General features: G+C 37.8%; 1 protein-coding gene across 1 annotated transcript; it reads right to left on the reverse strand.

The window, feature by feature from the left end:
* Window positions 1-440: 440 nt before the first annotated feature.
* On the reverse strand, window positions 441-3,403 carry synprb (synaptoporin b). Its single transcript, XM_076110943.1, has 5 exons — window positions 3,380-3,403; window positions 2,726-2,850; window positions 1,184-1,382; window positions 878-1,069; window positions 441-797 (listed from the first exon to the last, which is right to left on the reverse strand). Exons 1-5 carry the CDS (start codon window positions 3,401-3,403, stop codon window positions 441-443), a joined length of 897 nt encoding a protein of 298 aa, XP_075967058.1.
* Between the last annotated feature and the right edge of the window lie 12,990 nt (window positions 3,404-16,393).

Here is a 16,393-nt window from a genome sequence, read left to right on the forward strand (position 1 = left end):
AACCGCTATGTCACTGCTGTTTTATATTATGTCAATATTTCATTGTTCATCAAGTATAATTATTAGATTTTAAAAAACGGCGTGTAATGATTTTTGTCCTTTTGTCCTGGTGATGTCCTTATCAATGACTGGGACATAATGTTTGATGGCAATAATATTACAACATATTTTTACGATTTTTCTTTTTTCAATTGTCTTAAATGCATTGAGCACTCTATGTCTGGTTATTTACAAAGCTCATCTTGAAAATAAATACAAACAAACAAAGCATTAAGTAATGACTTTCAATTTCATAATTTCAAAAGTTATAATATAAATATTACATCACATTATGAAGGCCATATTTGCCAAATATTTACCACCAGTGTTTTATTTTCATTTTAGGTAATAATAACTCCCCCATCTCATTCACCATGTACGGCACTATACTAACAGCTAAATCACACCTCGTTGACAAATATCATCGGGCCTTGAGAAGCCACTTCATTCTCTTCGTTATAAATTACCGGTTTGCCAAGATATGCAGGCGGTAAGCTCAAGCTTACTTGTGCCTGGTTGAGGCTACCTTGTCTGCCGACCTGCAGATTGAAACTGTCTTGTCTGTAGAGTTGTGGACCAACGCCCTCCTCCGGCTGCTCGAAACTGCTCTCATTGTAGAGCCGCTGTCGCATTTCACTGGTGCGTTTCCCAGAAGCACTCCTTGTTGGATATCTCTGACCTGTCTTGTACCAGCATGTTTCTTTGAAGACAAACCAAATATTTCCAACCCAGAGGACGACGTTTACAAAACCAAAAACCTGGAGATAGAAGAAGGCGTGAATAGCCTGTTTTATCCAGTTTTGTGTTTCAATGCTTCATTTGTAGACTTAACACCTACCGCAGATGTATTAAGCCGTGACCAGAGAGGCTCCTGGGTGGCCGTACATTTGTTCTCCTGGGCTCTGCAAGCTGAGATGAGCAGCAGCACCTGAGTTGGGTTTGTGGCCGTCTTGATATCAGAAACAGTTTTGGCCCAACAGCAACTGCTGACCAGCCACACTAAGGAGAAGATGACTGTAACAACAAAATCCTGCTCAGGACAAAAGAGTAGAAAGGAAACATTATCACAGTATATTGGATCTGATTCAGGTGTGGACATTAATTAATAAGGGAATGTTTTTGGTGAAGGTATAAACTCACTGACCACAAGCGGGCCTCTGTTGTTCCTTAGGTACTTATTCTGGTAGAAGACATAGACGATGGTTGCCAGCAGAGAGTAGAGGAAAGCAAAAACACCCACAGTCAGGAAGAACTGAGCAGATGAGGAAAAGTTGCCATCCAGGAAGAGAACCTCTTCCCTTTTTCCCTCACACAAGGGAGCCTTGAAATGCACTTCTTGTAATCTACAAGACAGAAAGAAGAGGTTTATAGTGAATGGATAAAAACAGGTTGCTATTAAAACTGGCATGTGAGGAGCTTCAGTGTGGAAGAAAGTCGTCGCTTTAGCCGCCCATTGTTCACTGGCACTATGAGAGCCCTTTCGTTAGCAAACTTGTGACTAAAAAAAAGACGGTTCAAGTTCAAAAAACATAAATGAAAAGCTGAGAAATCTGTATTTGGCGTTGTTTACAAAGGAACAGATTCTAAAAGATGTATTAAGAAGCTGCCAGTGAAAAAGCAGTTCTGCAATTTGTCTTTTCCTTTTGTCACTCAGGATTAATCATGACATTCAATGGCAGGGTTTTCCTGACCATTTTACCTTAGATTATATACATAAAAAATAAATACACCTCCGCAAACATTTTAAAGGTGTATATATATATATATATATACATACACACACACTTTTGGCATTTTTTATTTTTCCTGTAGTGTATTTATTTTTTGTGTATTTATTTTTTTATTGCACCACTCTTTCCCACTTTGTACTACAACTGCTGGACAACAATTTATCTTTGGAAATATATATTTTTATCTTATTTTGTTTTATAAATCATAAATTCCTCGGCCATATGGTGCGTGGAGTCCATACATGCTGCATGATCTAAGTCAACTAAAAACTGCTCATTACTGGTTAGTGTGGGGCACCGTTTTTATCGGCTTTTTATAAGTGAACAAAAAAAATGACCACTGAACTAACACACTGACACCAGTGGCAAGTCAGATGAGTCAGCTTACTCTAATTGGACGATTAATTAACAGTTTGGCGTTCAACTCTGAGGCATGGAGTTTGGGTTTGGTCGACTACACAACTGCACTGCTGCAGTACGACATCAAAGAGCTCAGACACACCCCACCATTCATCATCCAGATGTAATGGTGGCCAGACGCTCTTCAGGATATTAATTATGTGGAAGACACAGTGCGTCTTCACATTTGTCGTCATCTTATTATTATTGGGCCGTCTGCTTAGCTGTCTGGTTTCCTGTTTTTCAATTGGGCGAGCTTTAAGAGAGCAGCTCTTCCCTGATGACAATATGATGATTGTCTGGACATGTCTGGTTAGTCCGAAATCATCTTGCTGGGTGTCCAGTCAAATCTTCACTCTTTGTCAACTAGTCTGTTAATTCACATTTTGAAATTAAATAAATAAAAACATGTTAATAGATTCATTGTAAAAGATTAAATAATACAAAATGTCATAAAACCCAATTTCATAACAATTAATATTTGTTCTTTGTATATTCACAAGCTAAGTACCTAACCAAAGGATGTAAGCAAAGGAATGCACAATGAAGTACCTTACCTGAAAGGATAGGCAAAATCAATGTTGATGCTGAGGTTACTCTGCCTCCTGTCTGCACAGTCCACTTTAACCTGGAGGTGACCATAGTATCCTCCACATGTTGCAAAAGCACAGATGGCAAAAATCTACGAAGAAAAACGTCATAAAAGGATCAGGATCTGTTTATAATTCATACATTTGATTGATCCAGTATTAGGTCTGCATAATGAATACACATCAATAAATTACTGGACTGCTATTAACATCTATAATTGGTTTGAAAACAAAACGTGAATAATTTAAAGGTTGGAAGACAACTAACGGAGCTGCTTACTGTGTGCTGACGGGGGGCCACAGCAGTACAGTGCAGATTAAATCTGAAGATGTGAGTCGTTTTATCTTCATAGTTCTGATGCAGAATATTCATATCAAGAATGAGAAATTTACTCTGTGTTCACTATTTTGAATAGATTTTTCTTTACTTTTATCTATGTGGCACATGTTGCCTCAACAAGCTGCAGTCTAAACCTGACAAATTATTTCACCAATCAGCAAGTCAAAACATCAAGATCCGACTTGATATTGTAATTCATACAATGTATTATGCAGTGTCTAGAAGCAGAAATCACAACAAGCAAAATGTAGAAATGACAAGACTGGAGAAATGACACTTACCGGAGCAAATATAACCATACACATTTAAAAATCACAGATGTCACGTCCTACTCCACACAGTGTCGACAGCTTCTATCATCGGGGTTGAAATGCCACTGGCGTAGACGTGGAGAAAGAGAGCGACTGTTTCAGCGTAGGGGAGGGCTGACAGGAGACCTCTGCCCCAGGGAGGAGTCTGAGATTTTACTGTACCGCTACAATGTGTTCACAAACACTGCAATCAACTGTAAATACAATGAAGAATGTGTGAACAGTTTTTTTACTTTTTATAGTAACACCATGAGGACATTATTTATTTTCTTAATAAGGCTTCATCAGAATTATTAAACAAATAGAAATACTTCTATCTCCAAATTGTGCGGTTATACATTTTTAAGATAAACAGAAGGATTTGGGGTTGCTTTGAGAAATGAGAAAATCGTCATACTTCTTAAATTATATGAACTATTCAAAAACCTATTGGATTATCTAAAACATACGGTAAAAAAGCTGAAAACAGGCCTGTTTCCCAGAACAGCAACGATTTCAGCACATTAACTATAATAGTCACTTAATAGAACTGATCTTAAAACATAATTTTTGAACTTGTGTTTTCGTTTCACTTGTCATCCTAATATATAATAATAATAATAATAAGAGAAACAACTGCTGTTTTTATTTTCTGCCTTTGTTCACCTTTGCTGGGTTGCTGGTTTGTGGCAGACTGGGAACGTTGGTAAAGTCAGTAGGAAAATACAACTAATCTGAATTCATGTATAATTTTTTGTGGGTGTATAATAATGTGAGCTAATTAATTGGATTTATTTGAATGTACGTTACACCAACCTATTTCCTCCCCCAAACCTGTGTGGCTGTGGTAACTGAAGTGTGTTTTTTAAACATTGTATCAACCTTTTCTCATTACGTTGATATGTTTAATTTAAAATGACTTAACCTGTGAGGCTATATGATGAAATCCTCAAGAACACTTGAGTAACACCCATCTGGTTGACACAGAGACAGACTGATTGAACTGTGTCTCATATGTACATTAGCTGCATCAACAGACAAGTATAATCATATGATTTCAAATATTACAGCTAATATTTGTAATAAATCAGCACTTAATATTGTGACTGAAATAGTAACCAATGCTCAATGTGATGAAATAGAATAACAATTGTAGTGTAGATTACTGTATTGTAATCATTGTAGTTTAATTACATTTTCTTTTCTAAAGATCATTGATTGGGCCATAAAAAGGATTCTGCTGACCTCTTTTGGTAGCAAGGCTGTTTTACAGATTTACTTTTATTGAATGATTTTAGAGTTGTGCACATCACAGAGTAAAATTAACCCTAAGAAATTTGTTCTAATGTCCTTAGATGACAAAAATATCGGTGTAAAAAAAACTACCAGGTATTAATATTACTTTACACTTTTACTGAGTTGATCTATTAACTTCAGTCCTGGTCAATGCTATTTTTCACCACAGACTGGGAAATATCAATGAAAAGCAACAACATTGATTGTGATGCATTTCATTATTTTCCCAGTGCCACATTAAAAAAAAAAAACTCGAACTTGTTACCTTAGAGGACAAAATGTGATATAATAGAATGCATGTTTTTATGGCCATGGGATCAAAGATTGTGGTTTCAATTGGGATTTATGTCCTTAATAATAGTGTCTGTATTTTGGCTAGACAGTTTATAGGAGCCGAGGTTGAATTTCCCAAATTTGACTCATGTGATAATGTAAATATTTTGCAACCTAGATGTTAGACATGTCTGATTTTGTGCACTGCAAAAATAATGAATTTTTACTCTGTGTTCAGTGATAACAAATATTCAGATTTGACTTTTTGGATAAAGGAGTTCTTAAAGTAAAGTTTTGTTTTTTTACTTGTTTTGTTTCCATTAATTTGCTCGCGCTATTCTAAAATACTGCACCTACTATACCCACAATTGTTGTGGGTATAGTACCCACAACAATACATCACCGGATCACACATTACAATACTTAAAAATAATAAATATTTTATAGGCAACTTTCAAATATAGCACATCTTTTAAGTAAAGCACATACTCAAAGACATGTTATTTGAGTACGATACAGGATAAAAGCAGTTATTTAAAAAACACACACAATATAATAACAGGATAAATAGAAGAAGTAAACAAAAAAGTAAACGGATTGAAAGTAAAACAATCTATTGATGAGTTAAATGAATAACTTCCTAAAGTCATTAGAAGTGTGTCTTAAGATATTATATAAAATATATTTAAAAAAAGGTAATGACTTTGATTGACTTAATCCCTCAGGCAAGGTTTTTGATGTTAATGGAAAAATGACTGATGATATTTTCAGACGATGCTGAAAATCAGCCAGAAAAGTCGGTGCCAAAAGATGGCAGACTTAACACAGCGTAGTAATCAATTCTGAAAGTGATATATGCTGAAGAGTAAAGGCTGAAGTCATGAGTATTTTAAAACTCATTTTGTACAAGCTGGAGGCTGACAAGAACATTAAACTTGGATAAAAAAGAAGATGGTTGAGGCAGACAACAGATTAAGACATGACACTCCTCCGTCCATTTTATTCAGAGATAAAAACAGTTTGATTTTTATAGTTCAGGACTACATTGACTCTTTTTTGCACGTACAATCTAACCAATGTCTTTTTATGAATGAGGCCAGTGGAGCTGTGATGAAAATGATTTGAGTTTATATTGTTTTGGCCATGACTTGTAGAGGGACCCTTTGTCAAACACTTTTGTTTGCATTGTGCTCACATGGTACATGCTACACAAAGTACATCAGCCCTACTTCTACTGGACTGAAGGGAGCTTGTTGGGGAAAGGGTACATACACATTACATGGAAGGTGGTGGGTTGGAGCCAGTGGTACTAGAAGAGATTAATGCTACTGTAAAATGAAAAAAGAAAGTTAAAGTGCCCCATTCAAAATCTTTCTTAAGTAAAAGTACAAGTCTTAGCATCTAAATACACTTATAAGAGCAAAAAGTATCATGCAGAGTGGCCGTTTTCATAGTAATGCGTTTTATATTATTGGACTAAGCATTATTGATGCATACTAAATGTGTTCATAAGGTGGAGCTCATTTTCATTAGTTAGATGTGGGAGCTTAATCTATACATCATAATTTTTTGTTATCTCCACCAGGAGTGAGCCCGTATGGGATCATGCATTCAGTCGTGTGTGCAGCCGTCTGTCCACAGCTAATCGTACACACTATACCCATCAGCCTAATATTTTCAGTACACATGTATGACTGTTTGCTCAATGACTTGTCGTGGTTGCGATGATTCCCAATTTTTGAAAAACCTATTTTACTCACTGCTCATACTGTGGCAGACTGTTTCGTACCGTCATTGACTGCTGACTCTTCACTCCTCTTAACTGGCCAGTAAGTGCTGTAAATGATCAACTGATTCGGTATGGAATCGTGTTTCCACAACGGGTTACAAATTCTTCCTGTGAAGAGATACTCAAGTAAGTATAAGTATTTTTTTTTAAATGTACTATTCTAGTGTAGAATATGAGTAAATTATATTTGTTACTTCCCAGATAGCAAACCGACTCCGCCCCGGAGGTATCATAGGCTCCGGAACAGATCCGCAAAACGGGTCCGGATCAGAGTCTAGTTGCACAGCGGGACGACTCTGGAACGGATGTGCGTCAAAGATCCAGACCAGATCCGGCCCGTATCCGCCCATATTCGATTTGGACCCGTTCATAAATCATTTGGCCCGGATCCAAAGCAGATCCATTAACGAACTACAGAAATATCTCAAATCAAGCTGACCAACATCTAGATTGCTCTATAAAAGTGTGAATACTCCAATAATAAAATGTTGAATTTTTTCAAGACTTAAAATCTACAATTACACTAGAGAACATAAACGCATACTTTGTGTAGAATCCCTAGTGCATTTATATCCAACAATGGACTCTGCAAGTAAAAATAAAATCCTCCATTAAAAAAATAACAAAAACAGTCCTTTCAGCAGCTCCCTGGGTTCTAATCACAACTCTCAGTCCTGACTATCTAATAAAAGGCAAAAAAAGGGCATTACGGCATATATATTGAATATGTATCAATGGAAAAAAAGAAATGCAACCATAAATAATATCAGAAACAGTTTTTTTATTAAAAGACATCCATTTACAAGGATTGTTATGTACACTATCACATTTAGGTTTGTTCAGTGGGGGGGATGTTGACAGTGGCACGCCGCCTGGAGCTTCCCCGGTCTGCTGCCAGGTTGAACCACCTAATTGCGTGTTTCACAACCTCATTGTCTGTGGCCGCACGGGTAAAATTATTCTTTCTGACGGCATCTGTAGTCACACAAGCAGATGATACAAAAACTCATGAACCATCAGTGCAACATACAGCAGACATGCAGTCTAAAAGCTGGTGGCTGTCTGTCATTTAAAGGTTTGCTATGCTATATTCAGAGCTAATGTATCATATAACTATAATCTATGTAAAGATAGTCGAGTAATATCTACCCGAGCAGAGAATGAAGTTGCTGTTCAAATATTGCATTTGTTTTCATTAAATATTAGTTACTTACGCAGGAGCAAAGTCTTCGACGTCATCTGGCTGAAGGACTTCTTCCCATTTATCCCCTTCCAGTTGATGCTCCTGACAACATCGTCGCTGAACATGCGGGCAAGGATGTTCCACGTTACCCGTTTTGCGTCATGTCCTCCGATGGTTGCCAGGGAGGAAATCTAAAAAGGATTAAAAAAGTACCGTTAATATCTGATACTTCACAGAACGTTTTAAAATACATTTTCATCAAACAGGGTATTATCCAGTGTTAATTACATACAATAGTTCAAATCAAGATTGATTTTAATCAGATTTGATTGAGATGCTTAATAAAACAAAAAAAACTCACCACACTCTTCAGCTGAGAGTTGGAGGGATTTTGAAGCCGTTCTTCAAAGAGCTCCACTTCCTCCACTGAGGTAAATGGGAACTTCTTCTGACTTCTTGGTCAGTTGTGTGTTGCTTACTGGCGAGATAGTTCATGCTGGCAATCAATTGGTCTAGCTGGTGTTTCATGTTCTGCATTAAGCTCATCATATGGGGTTGAGCAGCTGTTAAAAAAACATTAGAATACGGTTTAAAAATTCATTGGACAACTGATTAAGTGAAATTTGTCTTAATATTGAAACATACATTTTTATACAATTCCAGTAATGCAACCCTAATAAATTCGCTTGGCTTCAATGTTGCAGTGTGTGTTGCATGTAATATATGTGGTATATAACATTTTATTAAGTGAAACGATTAAAAGGACTATAGCGGTTTGAGTTATTGCTCACCACAGCAGGCTATGGTGTCTGATCCACACCTCCCCCCTCGCCAAGTAGGTCTGTGCCCCTGGCTTCTAGAAGGCGTTTGCTCTCCTGCTGGTCCCCTCTCTGGTGTCAGTTGAAAGTCAGTCAAATCTGTGCAGTCATCCCTAATTTGTCCAAGTATTTTTTCAACATCTTGACGGGCCCTCCGTCTTAAGGTGGAGCTGGAGACAGGCCCAGTCTTCCTATTCATTTTATCTAAACAGACAAACAAAAAAACAGATTGCAACCACTGTTTGTAATGCGTCTTTTCTTTAAGCAAATATTATTTGTTCTTACTCCCTTTGTGCTTACATAGCATGTTAAGTTCTCTTCATAAAAACACTTCATTCTATAAACTATAAGATTGTATTTTAATTGATTAAAACAAATCTGGTCATTATAGCTCTAAGCGGAATCATATCATTAAAACTACTAGTGTTAGAAAGTTAAACAGGTTCCCTCTCAAATGTGTCTTTAAGTTGCTGTGAAAACATTTCCTTCAAACAACTGTGTGTATTAAAGTTTCTTACCTAAAATGCGGGTTAGGGTTTGCCCCAACAAACATGGGGCAAAACTGCACCATCAGGGTGCAGGGCCAAGATCCTTCTTGTGGCACTGGCACCTCTGTGGCACTCCGCGGCAGTCTGTGGCACTTCAGCGGCAAGCGTCAGCTGTGGCAGGCGAGCGGTACTAGTTCGGCACCCGTCAAGAAGCGGCGGAGCCACATTTCCTGAGAACACACATTGTTGTTACAACAGGTCAGCTTCCGTAAATCAGTTTTATGATTTTAGTTGAGTCACCGGAGCCAGTGCCACAAGAAGGATCTCGCTGTCTCTCCCATCAGGGAGCTCAGTGTAGTTGTAAATAGAGGAATTTGTAGGCAAATTACGCGCACACACACACACGCACACGCACATGTCATTTGATTTGTTTAAAAAAAAACAACACTATATCTAATAAGCATGGGGAAACAGTGGTTGGCTCCGCTAGTGTCCTTGTTTAACACTAAAAAGAAACATTATACAAAAAGGAACCTTTACACAAACATTTGATAGAACAATGTAAACGTGATTATTAACGAGACTTTCTTGGCCACCGTCCCCTCTAGCAGATAACACGTGTTTAACCATTATCTCACACACCTTCGATTTAATGCTATGACCTAAAAACAACGCATCATGTTTCTACAATTGCACTCTTAAAATCATGCTTTTAAACTTATTTAAAAAAGGAAAGAAAGAAGTTACCAAATCAGTCTCCAAACAAAGGCTGGCCTCGAGGTTGATCAGCTGCTCGGCTCAGGGTTGTCTGCGTTCGGGAGGAAAGGCCCAGGTGAGCGTCCCACCCCCTTTGTATTGCCTCCCTGTGGGTCCTAATGGTAGGCTGCCTGTTACCTGCCTGCAGTGAACTGGGGAAAATAGGCGCGTTCGATGTGCGGATCCGCACGGTGCCCGCAGCGAATCCGCTGTTTGACGATGCGCGATCTGTAGGCGGGGCGTAAACGGCGCGCATGGCCGAACCGGGTGCGACAGTACCGCGGATCATGCCGGCCTGAGGGCGGATCCGCCCCGGAGTGCCACTACGAGACAAAGCATAAATATTTTGAGGAAAAGTACCCAATCAAATCTGAAATGAAGGCACAGAAAAATAAACCTAACAGCCCAACCAATGATCGGAATCCTAACACATTCATTAACTTTCCAATGATGTTAACAGAGAGAGAAATAGAGCTGAAGAAAGTGGTTTCAATAAGATAAAGTCCCTTATGTATTTTATTTTTTTAATCCAGCCCTTATTTTACTTGAAATAAGAGAACAAACTTGATTTATTATTAGATGTTGTATTATTTATAATTAATTGAGTTCAATTTGAAATCTGACAATAAATATTTTTTTAGATATTATTCAATTGAACGTTCTTTATTTCATTTGAGAGTCAGTTGCACTTAGACATGATTGTGGTGTTCTGGACCTTAGCACAAGGAAATTCTCTCTGACTGGACCTCGCTGAACTTTAATTGAATACCCCTGTGGTAATGTATTCTTTAGTCTTATAATCACATGTTCAGACACATCAATATTGAGTATTAATGGATTATTGTGATTGACTGCTCTTGAACACAGCAACTAACCAAAAATGATTGTTTGTTGTGTATTAAATAACTCCATAAATAAGAGAAAAATACAGTGATGTTTAATCTAAAAAAAACACACATTTGAAGTGTGGTCATCTGCTTTCAATTGAGATTGAATCTTATTAGTGATGTCGTCAAATAGTCACTTAATTTGGGCAACACAGCAAAACATGTGACTTTAACTGCTCTTTGATTATTCAGCCAACAGAGGGCGGTACTTAGCTATGCTCATTGAGAGAGAAATCTCTAAAGCTGCAGTGATAAGCTCTTCTTACTTTCTCGTTGCATTTGATCTTTCTCCTCCCTCCAAAATCCAAGTTGACAGTTGTGTCTCCTATATGTACAAAAAGCTAAATACATCTCAACTCTTCTACTGTTGCGTGCACTGATTGGATACATCGTATATCACTTGATGAGAAGATTGTGCTGGTCCGACAGCTAGGTTTTTCGTCATGTAAATTAAAGTGGTGAGGCTCCAGCCTCTCGCTGCATTATTAATGAATCTTTTTCTGGCATCATTTCCCCTCTCTACCCTGAAAACTGTGGGAAGAAGAGACAAGCATTAATCTGGTGGTTTTCATGAGGCTTCAACCTGGAAAAGTGCTGTCCAATGAATTGATGTAATGCTTTTTCTTTTCTTTTCTTGCAGATGGACACCTTTGACCCAGTGCTAATCTAGAACATGCAAAGAGCCAAGCCCAAATCAAATCCTAATTAAGGCTGAATGTATGCAATATGCTTGCAGTGTGGCCTGCAATTATAAAAAGGAACCTTAAACTGTAAGTATAATCCATAAAAGAGAACACAAAGAGTTTATCTTATCTGCTATATTTCCATCTGTGTTATTTTTGCATTCAGATAAATAAAAGGAAAAATATTGTGTAAGAAAATAGTGTAGAGTAAGACACAATGCATTATACATAAAAAGGATGAAGAGAAAATGTAAAAAAGATGAAATAAAAGACAAAATATTTTCTTCTGGACCTGCTTGGATGCCACCTCATATTCACTGTATGATTTATATCAAAGAGGTATCGCAGGAAAATCAGAATACCGTTTATTATTTTGCATTTAGAATAAAACACAACAAACATGAGATACTTTATTGGATTTGTACAGATTGATAATTTATTAAAGACAGCTTCTTCTTACTCTTAAAAGCCAACCCATCTCCGCGTTAAACTGTTAAGCATTTCACTCTTCTGCGATCCATATATCCAGTCAATTTCACAACAACAACAAAAATCATCTGTTACAATGCATATCTTACAATGCCAGTTAGCCAGGATGTACACACATCCTTGATGAAAATGCTGAGCGTCAACATACAGTATTTGCTGGGTGTGAAGCCCTCTGTGAGACGGCTATGGTAGCAGCAACGCTGACACTGACCCTATTCAATCAATCTCACATTAAAAACGTTCACAGCATTTAAATATTTCAAAGAGCTCCTCAGCTAACTCCAGAGAAGCTCTGAGCCTCTGTGTGTGTATGTGTGCCTGTGTGTGTGTGTGACTCAGTGTGTCACTTTCACTCTGAGAAACCATTTTTTAAACTGTTTTTAAAATGCGGTTGAACCCAGAGGTCTTACACTCTGACACTCTTTAGGAATATATTCTGAATAAAATAAACATATACTCTATAGAATGGCAGGAAACATTCATAAACAAAGAGAACTGAGGGATGGAAGTCAAATAATATCATGCTGCAATATATTCTGGTTAATCCCTGCTTTACATATGCTGTCTGTGTCAACTGTCCAAAGACACCCACATGACAGTGTGCAAAAGACACAGGCAGGAACACATTAAACCACAAACTAGGGACTCCAGTTATATTTTTTGCTTCTATTTTGTGTATTTTTAGGTTTTCACGTGTTCCTATTAACGTGGGTCTTGCGTTACATATAGTTTCTAATTTCTTAGAGACAATATGAATGAAAAAAAAGACTGTTAAGATGATACGCGGGTGAGATGATAAAGTCAGGCGGGTTTCCATAGAGTATGACTTCAATCAATAATTCATTTCCTGGATAAGGTCAATGTAAGTTCAAATGATTTATTTGCTGATCACAGTCAAATATCTAGCAAAGTGTATAGTATGTCTGTCTTGTATGTATAGTATATACACAGAATATTTCTCCAGGTTAAACCTATTCAACCGGGAATTCACACCCTGACACCTTTATACCGATAACATTTAATAGACATACATGTTGTTATTTGTGAATATATTTAAAGTCATTAAGTTGCTTTCAAGTGGTCATACGACTAAATATCACATGACCTTTTATTAAAGGGACATCACCTTAAATTTCATGAACATTCTTGATATTGGTTGAGAAAATAATCTCACCACAAAGTCCATTTAGTAGCTATTCTGGAGGTCTCACTCATACTGTGTTACATGAAATATCAGCAGATGGAGTTTGCCTGATTGACATGGAATTGATGCTCAAAAACACTTTCAATTTCTATCTTATCAATCGTAACAATGGCTACTTGTACGGGAGGAGGTCTGCTTGGAGTGACCAACCCACAGATAATTATCACCTGACTGCAGTTCTTTCAGCTCAGTGGAGCGTTTTAGTGTTTTCATCTCATTGTTTCTGCAACTTATGTTTGGTTAACTCTCACCGTTCTCATCATCGCTGTATTAAGTCGCTGTAAAAACTTACTGTACCTCACCTGCCCAGCCCCAAATGGCAAAAAGACAACGTTTGCAACTAGCTGGTAAACACACTGGTGCCTTTAGCAGATAAAGAGCCAGATATTTCCCTCAGGGGATGGTGGAGACCAAAACAAATCTACAAGGAGAGTGAATACTGGACCTATATTTGTCTCTTAACAATTTAAAAGGTAGTAATATGGCAATGTTGTGGTCACAACTTGTTCCTACTGCCATGAGTGACCAAGAAATCTGTTATTGTAACTCACCCATGTTGGTTTGAAAGACAACAGCAAAGTCTATTTAGCAGCGGTTCCGGAGCTTTTAAACTTATCACATGACCTTCATCTTCATCTCCACGTGAAGATGGAGCGACCAAAAGCTCTGTAACAGCTGTTGTTACTGCAAGTTGGGGTGAGGTTGCTTTCTAAACTTAACTAAACAAAACTATTGTCTGACAATGGACATTTACCACAAAACTAAAGCAAACATATTCTCCTTGAAACACAAACAAACTCAATTTTAGCTGCACGTCGAAAACTTGTATTTTATTTCCACGCTCTCCTTTGTTTTTTACTACTCTGAAGAACATCAACATTTAATGTATACACACTCTAGTTGAAGTAGAGGCACGGGGCAGAGAACAAGAGTCAATTATTGATGTTTAAAAGGTTTGGAGAGTACCGTTGCTGAGGTTAGTGCGAGACCTCTCAGAGGGATCTCAAGAGTGCAGTCGCAGACAACTGAGGGGTCTCACCCATCAGGAACTGGCAGTGGCCGTTTGAGAACCTATAACAAGGTGAGGACTATGGGGAACAAAGGCAAACCTCATGCTAAAAATCCACAGGGGCAAGCTGCTGTGTGAGTAAAAACTAAAGAAGGACTAATAATTGTCAAGTCAGGGCAACAGGATCAAAACTGGACATGAGGAGTCTTTGAAAGCGTATACTTGCAGGGAATTTGCTGGTCAGATGCGTAAGAAACATCTGGAGTAGCAGCTAGTCAGCCCAGCTGTCGGAGTCAATATAATCTCAGAGTTGAAGTTGGCAGGCCGGCATGTTCTGTGCATGCTGAGTTCACAGAATAAAGTCGGTCATTGATGTGCTGGTACTGTAAGTACCATGATGGTGGGGGAGGTGACACAATGAAGGGTCATGGAGGTGTTGTTGGTGGTAAGAAAAGATGAGTTTGGAGGGAAAATAACCTCAATCAAAAATCTGAAATGGTTTCGACCAGAATGACATTGGGAACAATGCCATCTTGAAGGTTTGATCTAACCACTGATGGGCCCTGTGTCAAAATCTACCATTAAGACATTCATTGTTATAGATTTATTTGTACAGGTGCATACCACTGCATTACATTGTGTTTAATTAAATGACTAAACATGTGAGAGGTGGTAGTATTTCTGGATCTGGGCTTGCATTAAGCTGCTTGTGTAGTCTGCTGAGAGCACTAGGCATAATGGGAACTTGGAGGAGATAGAGTACATTTGCATTTTGAGGGTGATAGGTGGGATGTGGGGGTCATTAAAGGGCCAGGATGATATTTTGGCCCTACCCTGAAACTGAAGCAGCAAAATATAATTAAAAAATAAATCATTTAATTATTTACACCTCTGCTTTTCCATCTGAAAAGGGATTGTGTCACCATGCTACCAGTCAGAGACGAATTGATCTCTCCTATATATTTGCAAGCAGGTAAAGTGACAATAGAGCAATTGTTCCCAACCTGTCGGGACAAAAGATAAATCACAACATGATTAACAAGACAGAATTTAAAGAACATACGTCTGACAAATTAGGATTCTGAATTACTGATACTGGATGGCTACACCTCTAAAACCTGATCAAATGAATCAATAAGAAGGGAATATTGCTTCTTGGTTGAACAGCTTCTAACTTATTGACATATATAGCCTGTGACAAAGAGTCATTAGCAGCTATTGCTGAATTTGAACAGGTCATGAACCAAAAAGTGGAAAATGGATGTAGAGTTAAGATCATAAACCAGGCAGCAGCGGAACCAGGCAATCAGACCGGTTACACAAGCTCACTCTTGAAATATCTCATCAGCAGGGGGAGATATAGTCATCAACAGATCAACTCTGGTCTATTTTGTCTGCATCCTTGTTATATTATGTCATTATTATGAGAAAAGGGTTTCCAAAATGATACAGTTAGTGGGGAATCGCTAGATAGCTGCAGTGAGATTCTCTCTAATGTATATCTACAGGTAATGATAATAATAACATGTGTTCAGTAGATCTCTGTGGTTGTGTGTCTCTAAATTCATCTCGGCCAACAGTGATTTGTGTGTCAGTTTAATTATGTCAAAAGGGTTAAGGGTCAGAAAGTAAGTGTGACCTACATTCACTGTCATGTATATATATATTTTTAAATAGCTGCTATTTTTTAATCAACAAATTACAGTTTGCAATTGTTGTATCGACAAGTAGATATTTCAATGCTTGTTCATGTAAATGTTTGTTTGCACTTGTAGCATTGTAATGTTGAAAAGATTTGAAAGGTCATGTGACCACTTTATTACAAAGTGCAGCAAACCACATTTTAAATATAAAGTTGTACATGACTCTAATATAATGTCATATTTAAATATAATATAATTCAACCAAGTCGCAGTTGATGTTTTTTTATATCAAAGATCAACACTATATGTTAAACATTTGCATTTGGCCAGAGCTGTGCGATTTTAAGTACACACCTGGAGATTTATCTTTATCTTGAATAATACATCTCTATTAATGAAACGGTGACTGCAGCGTAATGCAAGAGATACCAGCACATGCTGCAACAATCAATTTCCCGACCAGCAACCTACAGACAGAGGGCGAGCA

This window comes from Anarhichas minor, unplaced genomic scaffold, assembly GCF_050575085.1.
Source record: "Anarhichas minor isolate MPS153535 unplaced genomic scaffold, ASM5057508v1 ptg000043l, whole genome shotgun sequence".
In the NCBI taxonomy this organism is placed as follows: Eukaryota; Metazoa; Chordata; class Actinopteri; order Perciformes; family Anarhichadidae; genus Anarhichas; species Anarhichas minor.